This window comes from Zonotrichia leucophrys, chromosome 26 (assembly GCF_028769735.1).
Source record: "Zonotrichia leucophrys gambelii isolate GWCS_2022_RI chromosome 26, RI_Zleu_2.0, whole genome shotgun sequence".
Classification (NCBI taxonomy): domain Eukaryota; kingdom Metazoa; phylum Chordata; class Aves; order Passeriformes; family Passerellidae; genus Zonotrichia; species Zonotrichia leucophrys.
Genome location: NC_088195.1, coordinates 126,145 through 142,592, shown reverse-complemented (window position 1 = coordinate 142,592; position 16,448 = coordinate 126,145). Strand labels below are relative to the sequence as shown.

At 52.5% G+C, this 16,448-nt stretch overlaps 1 protein-coding gene across 3 annotated transcripts; it reads right to left on the bottom strand.

The window, feature by feature from the left end:
* Positions 1–472: 472 nt before the first annotated feature.
* On the bottom strand, positions 473–16,137 carry SLC16A1 (solute carrier family 16 member 1). 3 transcript variants are annotated; one of them, XM_064733078.1, is made up of 5 exons: positions 16,048–16,137; positions 7,219–7,476; positions 3,703–3,846; positions 2,379–3,239; positions 473–1,979 (listed from the first exon to the last, which is right to left on the bottom strand). In XM_064733078.1, exons 2-5 carry the CDS (start codon positions 7,433–7,435, stop codon positions 1,714–1,716), a joined length of 1,488 nt encoding a protein of 495 aa, XP_064589148.1. In that variant the 5' UTR covers positions 7,436–7,476; positions 16,048–16,137; the 3' UTR covers positions 473–1,713. The 3 variants fall into 3 exon arrangements, with proteins under 3 accessions (XP_064589148.1, XP_064589149.1, XP_064589150.1); XM_064733079.1 differs by lacking the exon at positions 16,048–16,137 and adding an exon at positions 15,696–15,718; XM_064733080.1 differs by lacking the exons at positions 7,219–7,476; positions 16,048–16,137 and adding an exon at positions 4,141–6,773.
* Positions 16,138–16,448: the final 311 nt, after the last annotated feature.

Below are 16,448 nucleotides of genomic sequence, written 5' to 3'. Positions count from 1 at the left end.
AGCTGCAATGCAGGGCTTGAAGCTGCCACAGACTCAGAGACCCCAGAACAACTCCCTGAAGACCACCTTCATTTAACCCCTCATTTAGTTTCAGGCCCATACAGGTGTGGTTCCACTCAGCTTGGAAGGAAACAGCAAGAGGATCTGCACACTATTCAGACTTTTAAGTGCATGTCCCTCTCCCTCACAATCAAGGCAGTTCTTGAGGCTTTTTATAGGTTTCTAAAACTAGAGTGCATGAGGACACTATGCTGTTGCCATCCTACTGCTGAGCAAAGCCTCCTCTTCCAGCTGGAAGGGGGCATCTCACCCTCTCAGTATGTGTCCAGCTTCCATAGGGTGCTCGAGCAGCAAGTGTAGAGTCAGGCCCTACCACAGCCCCACTCACCCTATCCTCAAAACTGACCCTAAATCTATGCCATCTGGCGCACAGAAATCTCACTTCTAAGAAAGAAGTTCAACATTTGATAGGTAAATTGTAAAAAAACAAGTTTATTTGAAAAAACTCAAGCCTCTTAACATGAATTCTGATCAACATTATTAGAACTTGAGAGCCATTAACCTGCTCCACGTACGTTGAGATATTTTCCAACACTAAAAAATAAAAAATAAATACGTACAAATTCTTTCCTCCCCCTTACGTGTCCTAGATGTGAGAGGTTCAGCATCCATCGCCTTAAGATCTCAGTTGAACAGAAGCAAGTAAAAGAGGTTTCTCTAACAGATAAAAGAGCAAAAGCAGAAAAAGTCTCAGGGATGTACCATCTCCACTCACCTCACCACTCTGCCCAAGGTCAGGCACCCAAAACACCTGGCTGGGTGGGATGCTCTGGTGGAAGCCCACCCCATGGGCAGGATGGGCCAGCACAGCCAACAGCAGTGTGAATGCCAGCAGCACAACCTGAGCCCATTTCACATCACCTAGCACTGGGCTGAGAAGAGGCACTATTGAGGCAGAGTGGGGAGGCAGGGGGGACTCCAACAGTCCCCAAGGAAGGCTTGGGCAAGCAGGGCTGCCACAGCCCTGGAGTGGGTGACACTGCCCAACAAGAACCCCAGCCATCTTTCTTCAACCTGAATATCCCATGAGAGAACAGCTACAAAAACAGGGATTTTAAAGAACTACAGTAGCTAAAGTGTTTTCAAAACATACCTAAAGACCACCTAAAGAGCCGGGAGGCACTGGGCATGAGGGTTAAGGAGCACCTTGCCCCATGCCTGCATCTCCCCTGCAGAGGACCTGCAGTAAGAAGCGTATGAAGCAGTATTCATCCAGGGCCGGCCCTGAAGCCCATTGTGCTTCAACAAATCCAGTATCCTGCTTTTTTATGGCTTTTTAACAAAAAAACTCCCCAAAACACACACATACCCCCCGCCCCCCAACCCAAGCAGAATACAGAGCTAAAGCACAGTTTAGAGTTAAGGCTCGTTCAGATTCAGCTAGATACGGAGACTGTAAGGCACATATTAGTACATTCATGTTACTGTTAAAAAGCCAGACTATAAAAGCCCCCTGCCCCTGGACACACGAGGATACTGCATGTGTAGTCCTGTTACCTTTAACACAGATGGAAAGACAATTCAGAGCCTGTTTAAAAATGAACACCCGGTTTAAACACTTCTTACAGCCCCCCAGCGCCAGCGGAGCTCTGCCCTGGCTGCCACATCAGGGCAGCAGCACTTCCCCGACACTCTGGGATTAAGACTGGTCCCTCACATGCGGCTCTCCTCCTCTTTGACACCACCCTCCACATTCTTCTGAGGTGAGGGTGCTACATCATTTTTTTCCTCTTTCTTCTTCCCAGCCTCATCAATGTTGGTCTCGTCCTCCTTCCTTTCCTTCTTCGCTTTCTCCTCCTTGGCCACCAGGCGATAGTTGATGCCCATCCCAATGAAGAGGTAGATCCCAGCGATGATCAGGACAACCCCACAGGCCCAGTATGTGTACTTGTAGTCACCATACATGTCATTTAGTTTCCCTAAAAGACAAGAGTACACAGTTCAGCAAGAAGCCCCCAAAGCAGCTCCAGGTCATGGAGATATTCCCAAGAGCAGCCCAAGCCCACCACTCTCACATTCAGACAAGGACCTGTCCCACATTCCTTTACTCCCTGCTCCCCTACCCGGTGCCACGGGTTCAGATCCCACTTCCTTGGCCATTCCTCAGTGGTCTACTACTGCCCCAGTGCCATGGGCTGCCCATGACTCAAGGGAACCCACCACCACTAAGCAAGTCCAGGCAGAATAGCCAGAGTCAAAGAACCATAGAATCATTAAGGTTGGGAAAGACTTTTAAGATCAAAGTTCAATCACCACCCCAGCACCACTCCATTAAAACCATGCCCTCAAGTGAGTTCTCCAGGCACAGCACATCCTACCTAGCAAAGGGGGTCCCAGAAGAACAGGGCAGCACTCCACGATGGTCACCAGGCCAACAGCACTAGAGAACCGCTGAGCTCCCACCAGGTCCATCAGGGTCTCAAAGAGAACCGAGCTCAGCCAGCCAAAGGCATAGCCAAAGAAGCCAGCATAAATGCAGAAGCCAGTATAGGTGGGGGACATGGGGAGCAAGATGTGGCAAACACCATTGTAAATAATAGCAATGGCAAAGAAATATTGGATGCGGGGTCTGACCCACTTGGTGTTTGCCACCAGTCCCATGGAAGGTCTGGCAAACATGTCCACAAAGGCCAGTATGGAGAGCAGGAAGGCTGCCGAGTCACTAGGAATCTTCTTGCTCTTTGCATAATTGCTGAGGAAGACCAAGGGAGCAAACAACCCGAAGAACATTATTACATTGCCTGACAGATAGAGCAGGAAGCCCCTGTGTTTGAATAGAGTCAGGTCCAAGAATTTGTTGATTGTCTGGAAGACTGAGCTTTTCTCTTTCTTGGCCTTTCCATCAATGAGGTCCGTGCTGGTGTCACCATCATCCTTTTTCCCCGCTTTCCCAGCCTCCTGCTGTGCTTCCTTATTGGTCTCTTTCTTCTGAACTGGCTTGGGACCTATGGGCCGCATCAGGGATCCAGCCACACAGCAGTTCAGCAGGAGGCCACCCAGGATGAGGAAGCTGCCACGCCAGCCAAATATGCCAAAGAAGAACTGGTTGAGGGGTGCCAAGGTAGAGAGGAAGACAGGGCTGCCTGCCATTGCCAGCCCATTGGCCAGTGGACGCCTCTTAAAGAAGTACTTGCCAATCATGGTTAAGGCAGGGTTCAGGTTGAAGGCAAGTCCAAGACCTGCAGGAGAGAGATAAGGGGCTCAAGTCTTGGATGCCTCCAGCAGCACTGGCAGAAGGGCTAGTAGGACAAGTGAGGTTTTACTTCTGGGGAGTTCACAGCTCCATTTCCAACTTAGAATCATGGAATCATTTAGGTTAGAAAAGTCCTCTAAGAAAATGGAGTCCAACCATCCCCCCAGCACTGCCAGGTCCCCATTAACACATGCCCCAAGTGTGACAACTACATGCTTTTTGAACACTTCCAGGGATGGTGATTCCACCAGTGCCCCAGACAGTCCATTCCAACAACTGACTCACCCACATCCCAGCTGGCATAAGCAGGAATCAGCCCCTGCTGCCAGCTAAAGAGGCACCCAGGCAGTGACAAGAACCAGAACTCATGCAAATTCAGACATCAACTAATAATTACTGGGTTGAAGTTGCTCCTTTCACTGCCCCACTAGGGCAGAGCTACCACTTACCCCCTATGACCCCAATACAGAAGTAGAGCTCCTCCACCGTGTTGCAGAAGGAGGCTGCGATCAGCCCACAGCCGGAAAGGCAGCCGCCTACTAATATGATGGGCCGGCTGCCATACTTGTTCACCAGGATGCTGCTGATGGGACCTGGGCAAACAAAGGAGATGCACCAGAGAGGAGTTATCTTTGCATGAGAGACCAAATACACACACAAGCACACTGCATCTTTACTGCCAGATGATTCCAGCTTTCACACAGCATTGTTTCTCCCAGGGAGGGAACTGGGGTAAGGGGAAAGGACAGAAGGTTCAGAGGCAGCTGGAGACAAGAGAATCACAAAATGGTTTGGGTTGGAAGAGACCTTAAAGATCATCTTGTTCCAGCTCCTTGCCATGGGCAGGGACATTTCCTACTAAAACAGGTTGCTGCAATCCAACCTACTCTTGGCCATTTCCAGGGATGGAGAAGAAACAGCTTTTCTAGACTTCTCTGTGCCAGGGCCTCATCATCCTCATGGAAGAATTTCTTCCTCAATATCTAATCTAAACCAACCATAAGAGAGAGAAAACTGTTGAAGCACAGAAAGCTTTGACTTCTCTGAGCAAGTTGCCTTCTGTGGGCTGAAAGAGGAGCTGCCCGGCCACCAGCTGCCCCCAGAGACAGGGCTTTGGGACAGGCCGAAGCCACCAGCCTCATGCTGCACTGGGGGCTCTGCCCTACTTGCAGCCACCCACTCACCATGAGCTGGGGTCTCAGCCACAAAGCAACTGCACATCTCCTGACAGATGTTTCTGATCAAGACCAGATGAAGCTGTGAGGAAACACCTTCTCTGGGTGCAAGTGAAGCTCCTCAGGGCTTGGGGAGAAGCAGCAGTGCCCCAGGAGAAGGGGTGCTTCTGTTTTCACTGCTATCCCTAATGCAGACAGGGACCAATTGCCCTTTTAAGTGCTTCAGTATCAGGCGCTTTAATCCAAAGCAAACAGTGATTAGAAACTGCCAAGCATGCTCTACAGACACTAAAATGTATTTAAATACACTGAATGAACATCCATTGAATATTAACAGACCTTGCTCTGCCATTAACAGACAGAGAGGTTGTCAACATGTTATTCATGGGTCCTTGGATGGTACTTGACCTTTTTGCCCAGTTTAAACAAAGTCTGGAGCAGGTTACAGAAGCCTTGGTGCTGCAGAGTCTGCTCCCAGCCTCACAGCATTCTGCTCTCTGCTACCAGAAGCTCCAGTGCAATGCCACCAGGGACGGGCCATGGCTCTGGGTCCTGTGAGAGGGGGCAGCAGCAGCACCTGGGAGCTGCCACATCACAAGGTGCACAGAGCACTCAGCACTTTGCAAAATCTGAACCTTGAACTCAGCAAATGTGATGCCCCTGAAGAGTCTAAATGCAGCCACAGCCTTTCTTCTGGGAAGTCCCCCTGAAAATAGCAGGCTCCAAAGGGCAATCAGCAGGAAGCCACACAGCTGGGCAGTGCCAGGTACTCTAGGGGCAATTCTCCTCATCCCCCCTTTTTCTAAAGGAAAACAATACCCATACCTGTTTTCTAGATTCACTGGAAGTGTTTTTGACTAAACATTACCTGATCTAACTTGATTGCTCAAGCCACCAAAAACACGTAAATAATGGAATCTAATCCCCACATGGGGCTGACAAAGGAGCATTTGACACCATGACATCCATGCATCCTGATGGTGACTGCACAGGGCAGCTGGAGGGAAATGTGCTGCTTCCTCACACCTAGCCCTACCCAGGACAGAAGCTGCCCCAGCTCTGTGAGATTCTACTACTCCAGAGGATGAACTACTTTTTCAGCCTCCAAGCAGGCAGGTGTCCTAGGAGACAGGGAAAATGGGATGCACACTGGGACTGCTCCAGTGCAATTCAGACTCTATAAAGGGTCTGGTTTCGGCAGGAATGAATGGGGCAGCAGCAATTCCAGTGCTTCAGCAGCTGGGGGATGAATAAAAAGTTTTGAGATGGAAGCGATCCTCAAGAATCGAGTCCAACTCCTGGCTCTTCAAAGGACAACCCCAACAATCCCACCTTCTGCTTGAGAGTATTGTCCAAAATGCTCCTTGAGCTCTGGCAGCCTTGGGGCTGTGGCCACTGTTGTGGGAAGCCTGTTCAGTACTTGACCACCTTCTGGGGGAAAAATGCACCCAGGTAGATCTGGGGTACTTTCAGCATCCCTGCCACCAGCATATGGCCAAGCAGACCAAGACCAGCAGCTGTTGGAATTTAATGGCTACAGCTCAGTGAAAGCAGGAGGGACAGAATCATCATGGAGGGAGGGGGATATGGGGACAACTACTACTCCAGTACTGGAGGAGGGAGCTCTTACCCCTGCTGCCAGGCAGCTCCAGACAGTGCCCCCAGAAGAACCAGCTCTGAGCTATTGGGAGAGGAGGAATGGCCCAGATTGGGTCTCATTAAGACAGTTACACGGTTTACAAGCTTGTTACAACATTGGAGCAGGGAAATGTGCTGGTCGCTTCGCTAGCTGAGCGAGGACAAAGCAGAGCCTGTTCCCTGCAAAGGAAAAGCCTCGTGCTCAGCCGGGAGCTGACGTCAGCTCCTTTGGATGCACAAATCCAACAAGGCTGCAGGCAACCTGCCAGCTGGGGACTGGCAGCAGGGACAAGCTCCCATTTGCCTCTGAAGTGGCCACAACAGCAGGCTCACAGTGTTTCTTTCAGCCCAGCACAAGACTGTGTTTGCAGGCACATACAAGACCCCAGGGTCTGGAGACCAGGAACACTGCATGCTGTTCACCCACTAAAAACATGCATGAAGTACCCAGCTAGAGAGTTAAAAGTCTTCAAAAGGCAGCTTCTGAAGGACAGGGGAGGGAGTGGGGCTGTTTTAGTTTATGTGGGTTTGCCTTATTCTGCTCATGTCTCTGCACTTCCAGTGCACACTACCATTCTCAAACAGCATAAGCTGCCTACAGCACTGCTTGGCACCAGCAAGCAGTAACTTGTGGCACGAGGCTTCAGTGCACTCCAAGCACAACTGTGCTGACAAGAAACTGAGGACAGATGCCTACATACACCCACTATTCCCTAAATTGGAAAAAAAAAAAAAAAGGTCTTATCTGAAAGTGCCCCTAAGAGCAGAGTTGCCACATTGCCACATGTATCAGAGCAGCTCCCTGGCCTTCAGGAGGATGCTGGGAGTAGACACAGCATTTGCAACTCACTGTAACAAGGACAAAGGCAGAATTACACAAGTCATAATTCCCCGGAAAGATTTTACAGCTTTGCAGAGGACAGATTAACCCGGTTTTTGCATTCTGGGCATTAAATGGAACTTTCTGAGCAGCCTCCTTTAAGAAAACTCATTGAGGGAGGTTTTGCTCTCAGATAAGGAGAAAATTCAAAGTGTTAGCAAAATTTTGGTTGGCGTCACCACAGCCAGGTGGGAACCACCAGTCCCAGCAGGAGACTAGCATCTTGTGCTGTGATGCAGGAGCACAAGTACCACTGCCTCCACCCCACTTACCTCCTGCATACATAACAGCCAGCATGATGGAGGAGATCCAGGACACTTTGCTGCTGGAGGCATTGAAGATGACCTCAATTTCTTTGAAGAACACTGTGATAGATTTGGGGAAGGCATAGGAAAAACCAATGGAAATGAAGGCTCCGACAACCACAGCCCATCCCCATCCTCCTTCAGGAGGAGTGTATCCTGCAGGGCCTCCAATGGCGGGTGGCATCTTGAATCAAGTCAGCGATGACTCAGTTAGGGATCAAAGATCTGCAAAGGACAAAGCATTGCCTCAGTTGAAAGCACAATCTCTGCTCCTGGCACACAACTGCACGGCTCAAGCTCTGTTTGCAAGGCTGGCATAGCACCAGTGCCCCCACCATCATAAGGAAAGTTGATCCATGAGGTGAGAGCAGCCCAGGATCACCAGCACAGTGGGCCACTCCAAAGCACACGCTCAGATTGCAGCTGGCCTTTAAGAGCCCAGTCAGCAGTCAGCACACATTTTTAAGTGATAAATTTAAGACGTGACACCCTGACCTAAGCTGGAAAGGACAGGCAGTGTCTGTGACAGCAGCCAGGACTTATCTGCACAGGCAGAGCTCCCAAAGCATCTGGGTTGCTGGAGTGCAACCCCAGCACTACAAAATCCCAGGAAGCCCCAGGCCACCTAGAGCTGGAGCTGCACACCAAGGATATTAAATGCAGAAATACTGAGGGGAAGTAAGTCCCCATGCACGAGCTGAACAGGACACCCCTATTTCTGCTGAAAAAGGGCAGTTGGGCGTCACAGCACACCCACCATCCCCAAAGGTCAGTGGCTATGGCTAAACTTAGCCTGAGTGGTGACCGAGGAAGGCTCCCATATGCCACCAGAGAAGGCAGAGGTGGATCCACACAGAGAAGTCCCAGCAGAGCCTGGTTCCCCTGCAGGGCACTTCTGGGCCCAACTGCATCCAAACTCTCCTCCTTGATCAAAAAGGCTCAGGCAGGTTTCACAAAGCACCCAAGTATAAAAACAATTCACTTAAAAATTTCAAAACTAGAAGTGACTAGAAAACAAAATAAACAGGAAGGTGTAATTCAGGCTTGCTGAGGTGTGGAATCCCCTCGGAGAGGCTGACTGGGAGCAATCCAGAGGCCATCAAGGAAGGCTGTTCATGCATGGGCCCATACAGCAGCAGAACCACATCACACTCCAGAGCCACTGTTACTCCAGATGAAAGCTGGTACAGGAAGCTGAGAGCAGCACAAGGCATCACAGCAAGGAACTGTAGCAAGGGCAGCTGCTCACAAACAAGGGTCCCAACATGCAAAGCCACAGAAACTACTACCAGTCCCAGGACTCCTGTGCACCCCCAGGGATTTCAGAAGGCATTTTCTGATGGACTGCAGCCCTCCCCAGCCTCACAGCCAGAAATACCCCCACCTCACTCAGTCACATATTAAGCACCACCAGCCAAGGGGACAGCATTAGGTTCCTTCATCAGAGCCCACCCCACACACCACAGCTCTCTACTGCTCAAGTTTGCACTCAAGGGAAAAAGCTACCTTCGAGCAGGAGAGTCTTTTCGAGAGCTCCTGAGGTCATGCCAGGCAGAGTGACAACTTCAAAACAGTGTGGTGGTGGCTCAGAGAGGTGCAGCCTCCTATTTATAGCCTGCATCCGCCCCAGCTCACAGCGATTACCATCTCATCCATGGCTGCTGACATGCCAGCATTTACCTGGCACATCCCTATAGCACACACTACAGGACTACGGGCTCCCACCTTTTCACTCACTCTGTGTCACTTGGTGCACATCCAAGGCTGGGATCCCAGCGTCCTGGTCAAAGCACAGCTGGTGATCCAGAGTCATGGGGAGATCCTGCTCCTTCCTACCTGGCACTGGAGGTACTGGCGGCAGTTATTTGATACAGCACCAGGTTTGCCAGAGCCACCTGACACCTGGCTGCAGTGATGCCCCAGACCCACACAGGGTGAGAGAAAGAAAAGCACAGGAGGTTGGATTCTGTAAGCTGCTAAGACTAGTTTAGTGTGACCCAGACAATGATTTTTCACTGGCAGGGTATTTTCCTGCATCCTGGCCAGTGCAACACATGACCATCATGAGCAGCTCCAAGCCACCCGCCACTCCAACAAAGGAATCATTGACAAGACGCTGCCCCTGGCACGTCCACAGCTGAACTATGCCCAGGAGCCAGAGCCCGTTTCCTCTGATTTCCTCTCTGGGACTCAACAGGATGAGCCGCATCTCCGGTGTCTGGCTGCAGGCAGATCCCTGGGCCAACACACACCTGTGAGCACCCACGTGGGACCACCGAGGGAGTGGCCAGGCTTCACAGAGACTCCCAATGCAGTCTGGTCTCTTGGAACACAGAGCAACCCACCCACCATGAGCACTGGGAATGGCTGAACATGCCCTCCCCACACAAGCTGCCCACTGGAGCTTCCGCCACCTCTTGCTTTGAGTCACACTGAGCTTTCACAGCCTTCAGTGAACCCTAAAGCATCATCCAACCACAATGATTTATCCAAAACATTTTTGAAAGCTGAAACTACCAGGTGTTGGCTATAAAAGCTCCCAGCAAAGAATATAATCTACTTGTGAGCACTAATTAAAACTACAGGCAATAAAAGCCATCCAAGGCAAAGGCTGAGGAGGTTTTGATGAGGTGTATGGGGATTTTTCCCTTTTGTTCCTGAGACATATACACTGGTTTAATTCTTTCACTGTTCCCAAGGAGCTCAACTGCTCCAAAATGACTGTGGCTTGGTAATTTATTTTTAATTCCCCTACAAGCAGCATTTTTCCTCCTGAGGTGGCATCTCTCTGTAAAATAAAAGGCTTCTGGCAGGTTAGACATGACCTCTCTTGCATGGCTGAGGCACAATGAAAAACCTTGAGCTGAACAAGGTTTTGAGACCAAAGATTCCCATAGTCTGACGCCAGAGAATTTACACAAAGAGTTCTGCATGCCACAACACTCTTCCCTGACTCACTGAAAATCCTTATTAAGAAAGGCCAGTTTTAGAAAGCTCATCATTCAACTGCATTAGGCTTCTTGACGATTTACTCCTTGCCCCGACACGGAACTAGTTTCAAACAAGTGAGGAAAAAAAAATAAAGCACATGTAAGGCAGCCAGCCCAACTGGGAAGATTCCCTCCCTTTTGCAAAAAGGGAAATTAAAAAAAAACAAAAAACAACAAGAACACATAGTTAGGACATTTTCAGCTGTTTGGAAGAGTTACAACATGGAAGATGTGACTAGAAATCAAATTCACAGCTGCCAGGCAGCCAGCTACAGTTCACCCTATTAGGAATTAAAACACCCATATTTGCAGTAATTAAGGCTGATGAGACCAAGTAATGACTGAGTATCACAACTGCTCCCTATAAAAGTCCTGACTAATCTGCAGGAATGGGTAGCCTACAGCCACCCTCCTCTGCACAGCAAGAGTGAGAGCAGGAATTGAGACAATGAGGATGGTATCACCCCAAAACAGATCCCTCAGACGACTAAAACCCTGTCATCTCCTAGGTCCCACCCACAAGCAGTTATCCTTTCTCCAAAGCGGCCTGGAACAGTATGATTTCAAGACTTTTAGTTACATAATGCAGTAAATTGCTGTGCTTTTGAAAGCTCAGATTGGCAGGACTCCAGCACAGAAAGACAGAGGCTCACATTATAGAGCACTGCAAATGCCCCAAAGTATTTCTGGGGCAAAGCCTTTATTGAAGTGGTTCACATCACTGCTTTTTGGGGTCAAAGGAAGAGAACCATTCCCCCATCCAAGCAGAGATCCTGCCCAGGCACAACACACCTCTGCCTCTACTCACACACCCCCTCCAGCTCAAGGCTTCCCTACAGTGGTTATACACTCAGTGGCACCTGCTGCCCCCTTTGAGCTCACAAAGCCTTTTCACTGGAGCAGGGCTCTCTGAGTACCTGGGACCTAGAGCAGGGCAGGCAGGGAGCCTCAACTCTTGCTCCAAGGAGCAGAACAAGCTGAGAGACCCATATATTTCTCTCACAACCCACCATCAGCCTAGTGCCCACACAGGTTTGTGCTGCAGCTAGTGGAGGTTCATCTGGTATCTTCACAGGCGTGAAATCCACAGTAGCTCATCCCAGCCCTGTTGTCTTTGCTTTCTGTTCCTCCTGTGCTCCCCCAGATTGAGATGGACATAGCATCGTCCAGAGAAGGATGTCCACAGCAAAAAGATGCCCAGGGATGTCCCAGCTATCCAACAGCCATTTGGGCACCTTGTGCCCTTGTAAGCTGGACCCAGCCTTTGGGCTAGAAATGCCATCAGTGAAACACCTAGGCCAGGAAGGATGGGCACAAAGCTGCCCCTTGCTAGCAGCAGAGTTTGCACTCCCAGAGGGAGCTCTTCTCTCAAGCCCCCAGCAGAAAGGGGGATGCTGTTCCCCAGGAGCTCATTCCCATCAGCCCAGCCCAAAGAATTAGCCACATCCAGCCCCCCGCCAAGCCCAGTTCACCACAAGAAGCCCTTGCAGTGCTCAGCACAGGGCCATAAACATCCATGGGGCATTTGCCCAACATGGGGAGCTGTCAGGCCCCCAGAATCTCTCCTGATCCCTAAAACTAAACTGGGATCTCCTGCTAGGGAAATGAAGGGGCTGGCAATCACCAGCTGGTCACAGCCTGTAACACTCTATACCTTCAAATTTGGCCTTTTTCTGGCCTGAAGTGAGACAAAATAGAGATTGTCAGGAGACACCACTTTCACCAGTTTTAAGTGGGTTTAGAGCATTATGCACAGAGCTTTAATTCCAGCAGGCACCCACAGGCAGGGTTTAACCTGGCAGCACATGGCCTACGTGACTCCCCAGTGCTTCCAAGGGCTCTGCACCAGGACAATAGTCAATTGAGGCCCTGCTCAGCCCCAGCCTGTGCTGCTGGGGTAAGCCAAGGTCAGCAGCACAGGCACGGCTCACTCAAGGCCAGCAGCCCGCACAGGCAAGCTCAAGGTTTTGGCCAGGAGCAGCCCAGCCCACTCAGTGCCTCTTCCCACCAGAAATGGCCAACACACTCCCAGACATGCCCTGGTCTGCCAGCCCGGTGAGCTAGCACCAGCACGCAGGCAGACAGACAGACGCCATGGGGCACAGCATTGGCAGCCACCCTCCTCCAGCTCCCCCACTGGCAGCACAAGCCTCAGCCCGCAGAGGCACAGATTATCCTGCTCATCCCACCGGGCACAGCCACGGTCTTTCCCTGGACACTCACAATTGGTCTTTCTGGTGGACACAGCTCCTCAGCCCCCAAAACACTCCCAGCATGGCACAGGGCAAGAAAGGCTGCAAGCTGCCCTGCAAAGTGAAGTGTTGGGATAGTTTGCTGGCAGCTTTGAGGGAAACCAACCAGCCAGAGAGATGAGCAGCTATTTGTGTCCACCACAGAAGCTCCCGTCTGGGGCTGCTGCGCCTGGTTATTAGCATCACCAATGCTTAGTAAGGATCAACCATCTTACTGGTGTGAGGAAGCATGAAGTCAAGCTTAAGCAAGATACCAACAAGCCCAAGGGAGAAAGCCTGGCTTATTTCTACACCAGAGCCTGGCTGTGGTCATGGCTCTTCTAGAGCCCTCTAATGCAAAATCCTGCAGCCAGAGGGGTTTGCAGACCAGGTAAAGGAATATTATGTGAAGCAAGCAGCTCTTGCATGTAGTCTGGGCTCACATCAGCTTTAGCCCCCAGCACAGCACCCAGAGTCCCCCCATCCCTAGGGAAAGAGATTCTCATGGCACCAGCTTCCAGCCAAACCCCTGTCTCAGGTGGGGACAGGAGGTGCAAGCCCCTGCACACAGTTTCCCTGTCACACCCTGAGCACAAGCTGTGCTCTGCCAGGACACAGAGTTGATCCTCCCTGCACTAGCGGTGCTCAGGAACGCTCCCAGGACACCCTGTGCCCTCACAGAAATCCTCAGAATGAGAAAAATGTAGTATGGACTAGCATCGGCATTCTTTTATTAGAGACCCACAATGCCAGCCAGAGACAGCTCCGGGTGTCTTGGCAAAGCAGGGGGCTGCAAAATCACAAAAAGTCACAGTGGTTACCATTAAACTGAACTGGCTGTCCCTTCCCTACGAGGAGGAGTCTGAATTTTGATCCCAGCCACTGCCACATTATTGCTACCTTCAAGCCCTCAAACTACAGATGAGTAAACACCAGGATGGAGGTGGGATATGCACACCAAGGACTCAAAAACACAAGGGTGGAGGTGGAAGAGGAGGTCACACCAAGGACCCAGGAGTACATGGATGGAAGTGGGATGGACACTTGCACCAAGAACCCAGCCCTCAAACCAGGACCAAGGCAGCACTGGGATGGAGGCAGGAGAGGAGTCACACCGAGGGCCCAGTAGCACTCCAGTGGTTGTGGTTTCAGTAATTAACTACAGCCTCACGTGGATCTTCCTTAGCTACAGAACTACTTTCCAGCTGCTCTAAGGACACAGTGAGTCATACCGATACCACCAGTGAGAGGCTCCCACTTTCTTAAGAGTCTGTTATAGGCTGATTCCAGAGGAGAAAATGGGAAATGCCATAAAAGTGCAACAGTAGATTTGCACTACAGGGCCTAATGAGATGCACCTCCCAAGCCTATGTGCAGCTTTTCAACTCCTCATAAAGGAGATATGACAGCGCAAAAGTCACTGCGTATTTCCCACCTTAGCTGCCAGATAAATCAGGCCAACTGTGCCAAATAGGAGCCAAGAGAAAGCACACAGGACAATTCACACCTTTTCCAGCTAACACATCCTGAAAGGGAACAATGTTTCACACCTTCCAAGGAGCTAGGACAGCCACAGGCACCCCCACAGAGATATCTGACATACACTAGCAGAACTTGTTTGTAATTGGGAGGTCCTTCACCCCGGCGGTTCATCTAAGATCAAGGAAGTTCCTCCCCAACAAAGGCACTATCAGGAGCTCGGGGGAGTTTCTTTACACCCAGCACACTCCTGCTCCCCGCCCTGGCCCATTTCTCAGCACTGCTCCTATCCTTCCAGACACAGCCAAGGCAACCTCAGCACAAAGACACCCAGGACAATCCAACAGCACTAAATTATCTCACTTAGCATGAAAATGGGATGCCTGTACACCACAAAAAGACTTAAGGCTCACAGAAAGGCACAAAACCAGAATCATTATACCTGCTTCCTTGTGATGAAACTAAGGAAACACACCTTTTTCCTAAGAAAAAAATTGAAGCTGGAGAGCATGAGTAACCATTGTGCAAAAGGTCCACACTTAAGGGGCAGGGTGTGAGCACTGGGGCCATTTACTGTTTCAGGACACAAATCCCACCTCTCCTGCCGAAGAGCCTCCTGTTCACACTCATCCCCTTTGCCTGAGTCAACTTCCAAACCCTCCGGCATTGTTCACCTTCATGATACATTCGTGCACCCTTCAGCTGCAGGACTCCTGCCCGACCTGCAATACCCACCCTGGGCAAAGCATTCCAGCAGCATGTCTGAAGTCCAGTCCTGCTAAGCTCCCCGGGGGCCAGCAAACACCAGCGAGAGGCCACCAGGCTTCAACCACAGCAGACCCCAGGACCAGAGCCGGTCGGTCTTGGCTCTAGGAGTGTTCTGACAGCCCCTTGCTGCCCAGCGAGTGTGAGCTACCACCAGCCACCACTGAGCTCTAGAAACCCCAGCTTTCTGCTGCTGGTCGTCACAGCGCCTCGCCAGCTGACTGATTCGCACACCAGAGGGTGGATGCACACCTCAAACACCTATGGGGCCAACATGACCTTACGACTACCTCCTCCCTGAGCAGGGCAGAAACAAGCACTAAAGGCACCTTTCCTGGAGCCGGCGCACGGTTCCGCAGTCTATCCTGCACAGCCACCAGGGGATCGCGGTGCTGAATGCCTCGGGTGACTCACCCACCTGAGCAGCCTCGAATGCCCGAGGTCCAGCTCTGAGCGCCTGCCACGAGGAGTCACCTGAAGGCCGGTATGAGCGGCATCTCGATGCAAGGCTTACCCAGATGCTGCAGAGCTCACCCTGAAGGCTGCAGGAGCGCTCCCCATGGCGACGAGGGTTACCCCTGTCCACCCCAATACCGCAGACCCACTCCCAGGACATGGCTCCCACGCAGCTTCCAGGCCCTCCCTGCCTTTATCAAGGGCCAAACACACATAGCGATCACCTCCTTCCTGCCCCGCGGAGTTTATCGAGCACCCTCAAATGGTGCGGAGATTCCCCCGCGCGGCCCCACAAACACGCTGGGGGAGCGTCCCGAGGGGCCGGGCAGGGGAAACGAGGAGCTCCCCAGGACAGGGAAACCCCACCTCGGGGCAACGGGGCTACCCAGGCCCCCCGAGGCCATCATTATCCATCCTCACCGTTCGCCGGGAGAAGGAGGCCGGGGACACCACCACCCCAGGGCGCTACTGCCGGTAAGAGAGGAACGAGGGCGCTCGGGGCAGGGTACTGAGGTATCCTCACCACGCGGCCACAGCAGAGCAGGAACAAAACATGGCTCCCCCCTCAGTCCGGGGGCGGGGGAGACCGGAGCGGTGGTTCCAACACAGCCACAAACGCCAGTGCGGAACCAAACGACCACCGAACAGACGGGCTGCGCGACTAGCCACAGGGGCGGTCCCCCGCTCCAAGAACGGCCCAGGACCATCACCAGCTCCAGGACCTCACAGCCGGGCCGGCAGCTGCGGTCCCGGGGAGCGCGGAGCCGCCACAGTGCGTGGGGTTCCCATAGCTAGGGCCTGACTCCGGGGGCTGACCCCGAGTCCCCCCCTCGCTCGCCCGTCCCGTCGCGCCACGTGGGCCGCCGGTGCCCTACCTGCGGGTGCCGCCACCGCTGCCGAATGCTGCCGCCCCCGCCCCCGCCGCTATAAGGGCGGAGGGGGGCGGGAGCGGGGCGTATCCGGCCATGCTCCACCTCCCGCTCGCCACGTGCGCCTGGCGGGCCCCCCCGACCCCCGCCCGCCCTCACGAGCCCCGGGGGCCCCGCGAGCCGGGCCGTGCGCCACAGCACGTACTGCCCCGGCACGGCACGGCACAGCACGGCACGGGCCGCCACGGCCCCACGGGCCGCCACAGCACGTACTGCCTCGGCACGGGCTGCCCGGCACGGCACGGGCCGCCACGGCACATACTACCCCGGTACGGGCTGCCACGGCCCCACGGGTCGCCACAGCACCGACCGCCACGGGCCCCCGGTGGTGGCTGGACGGGCTTTGG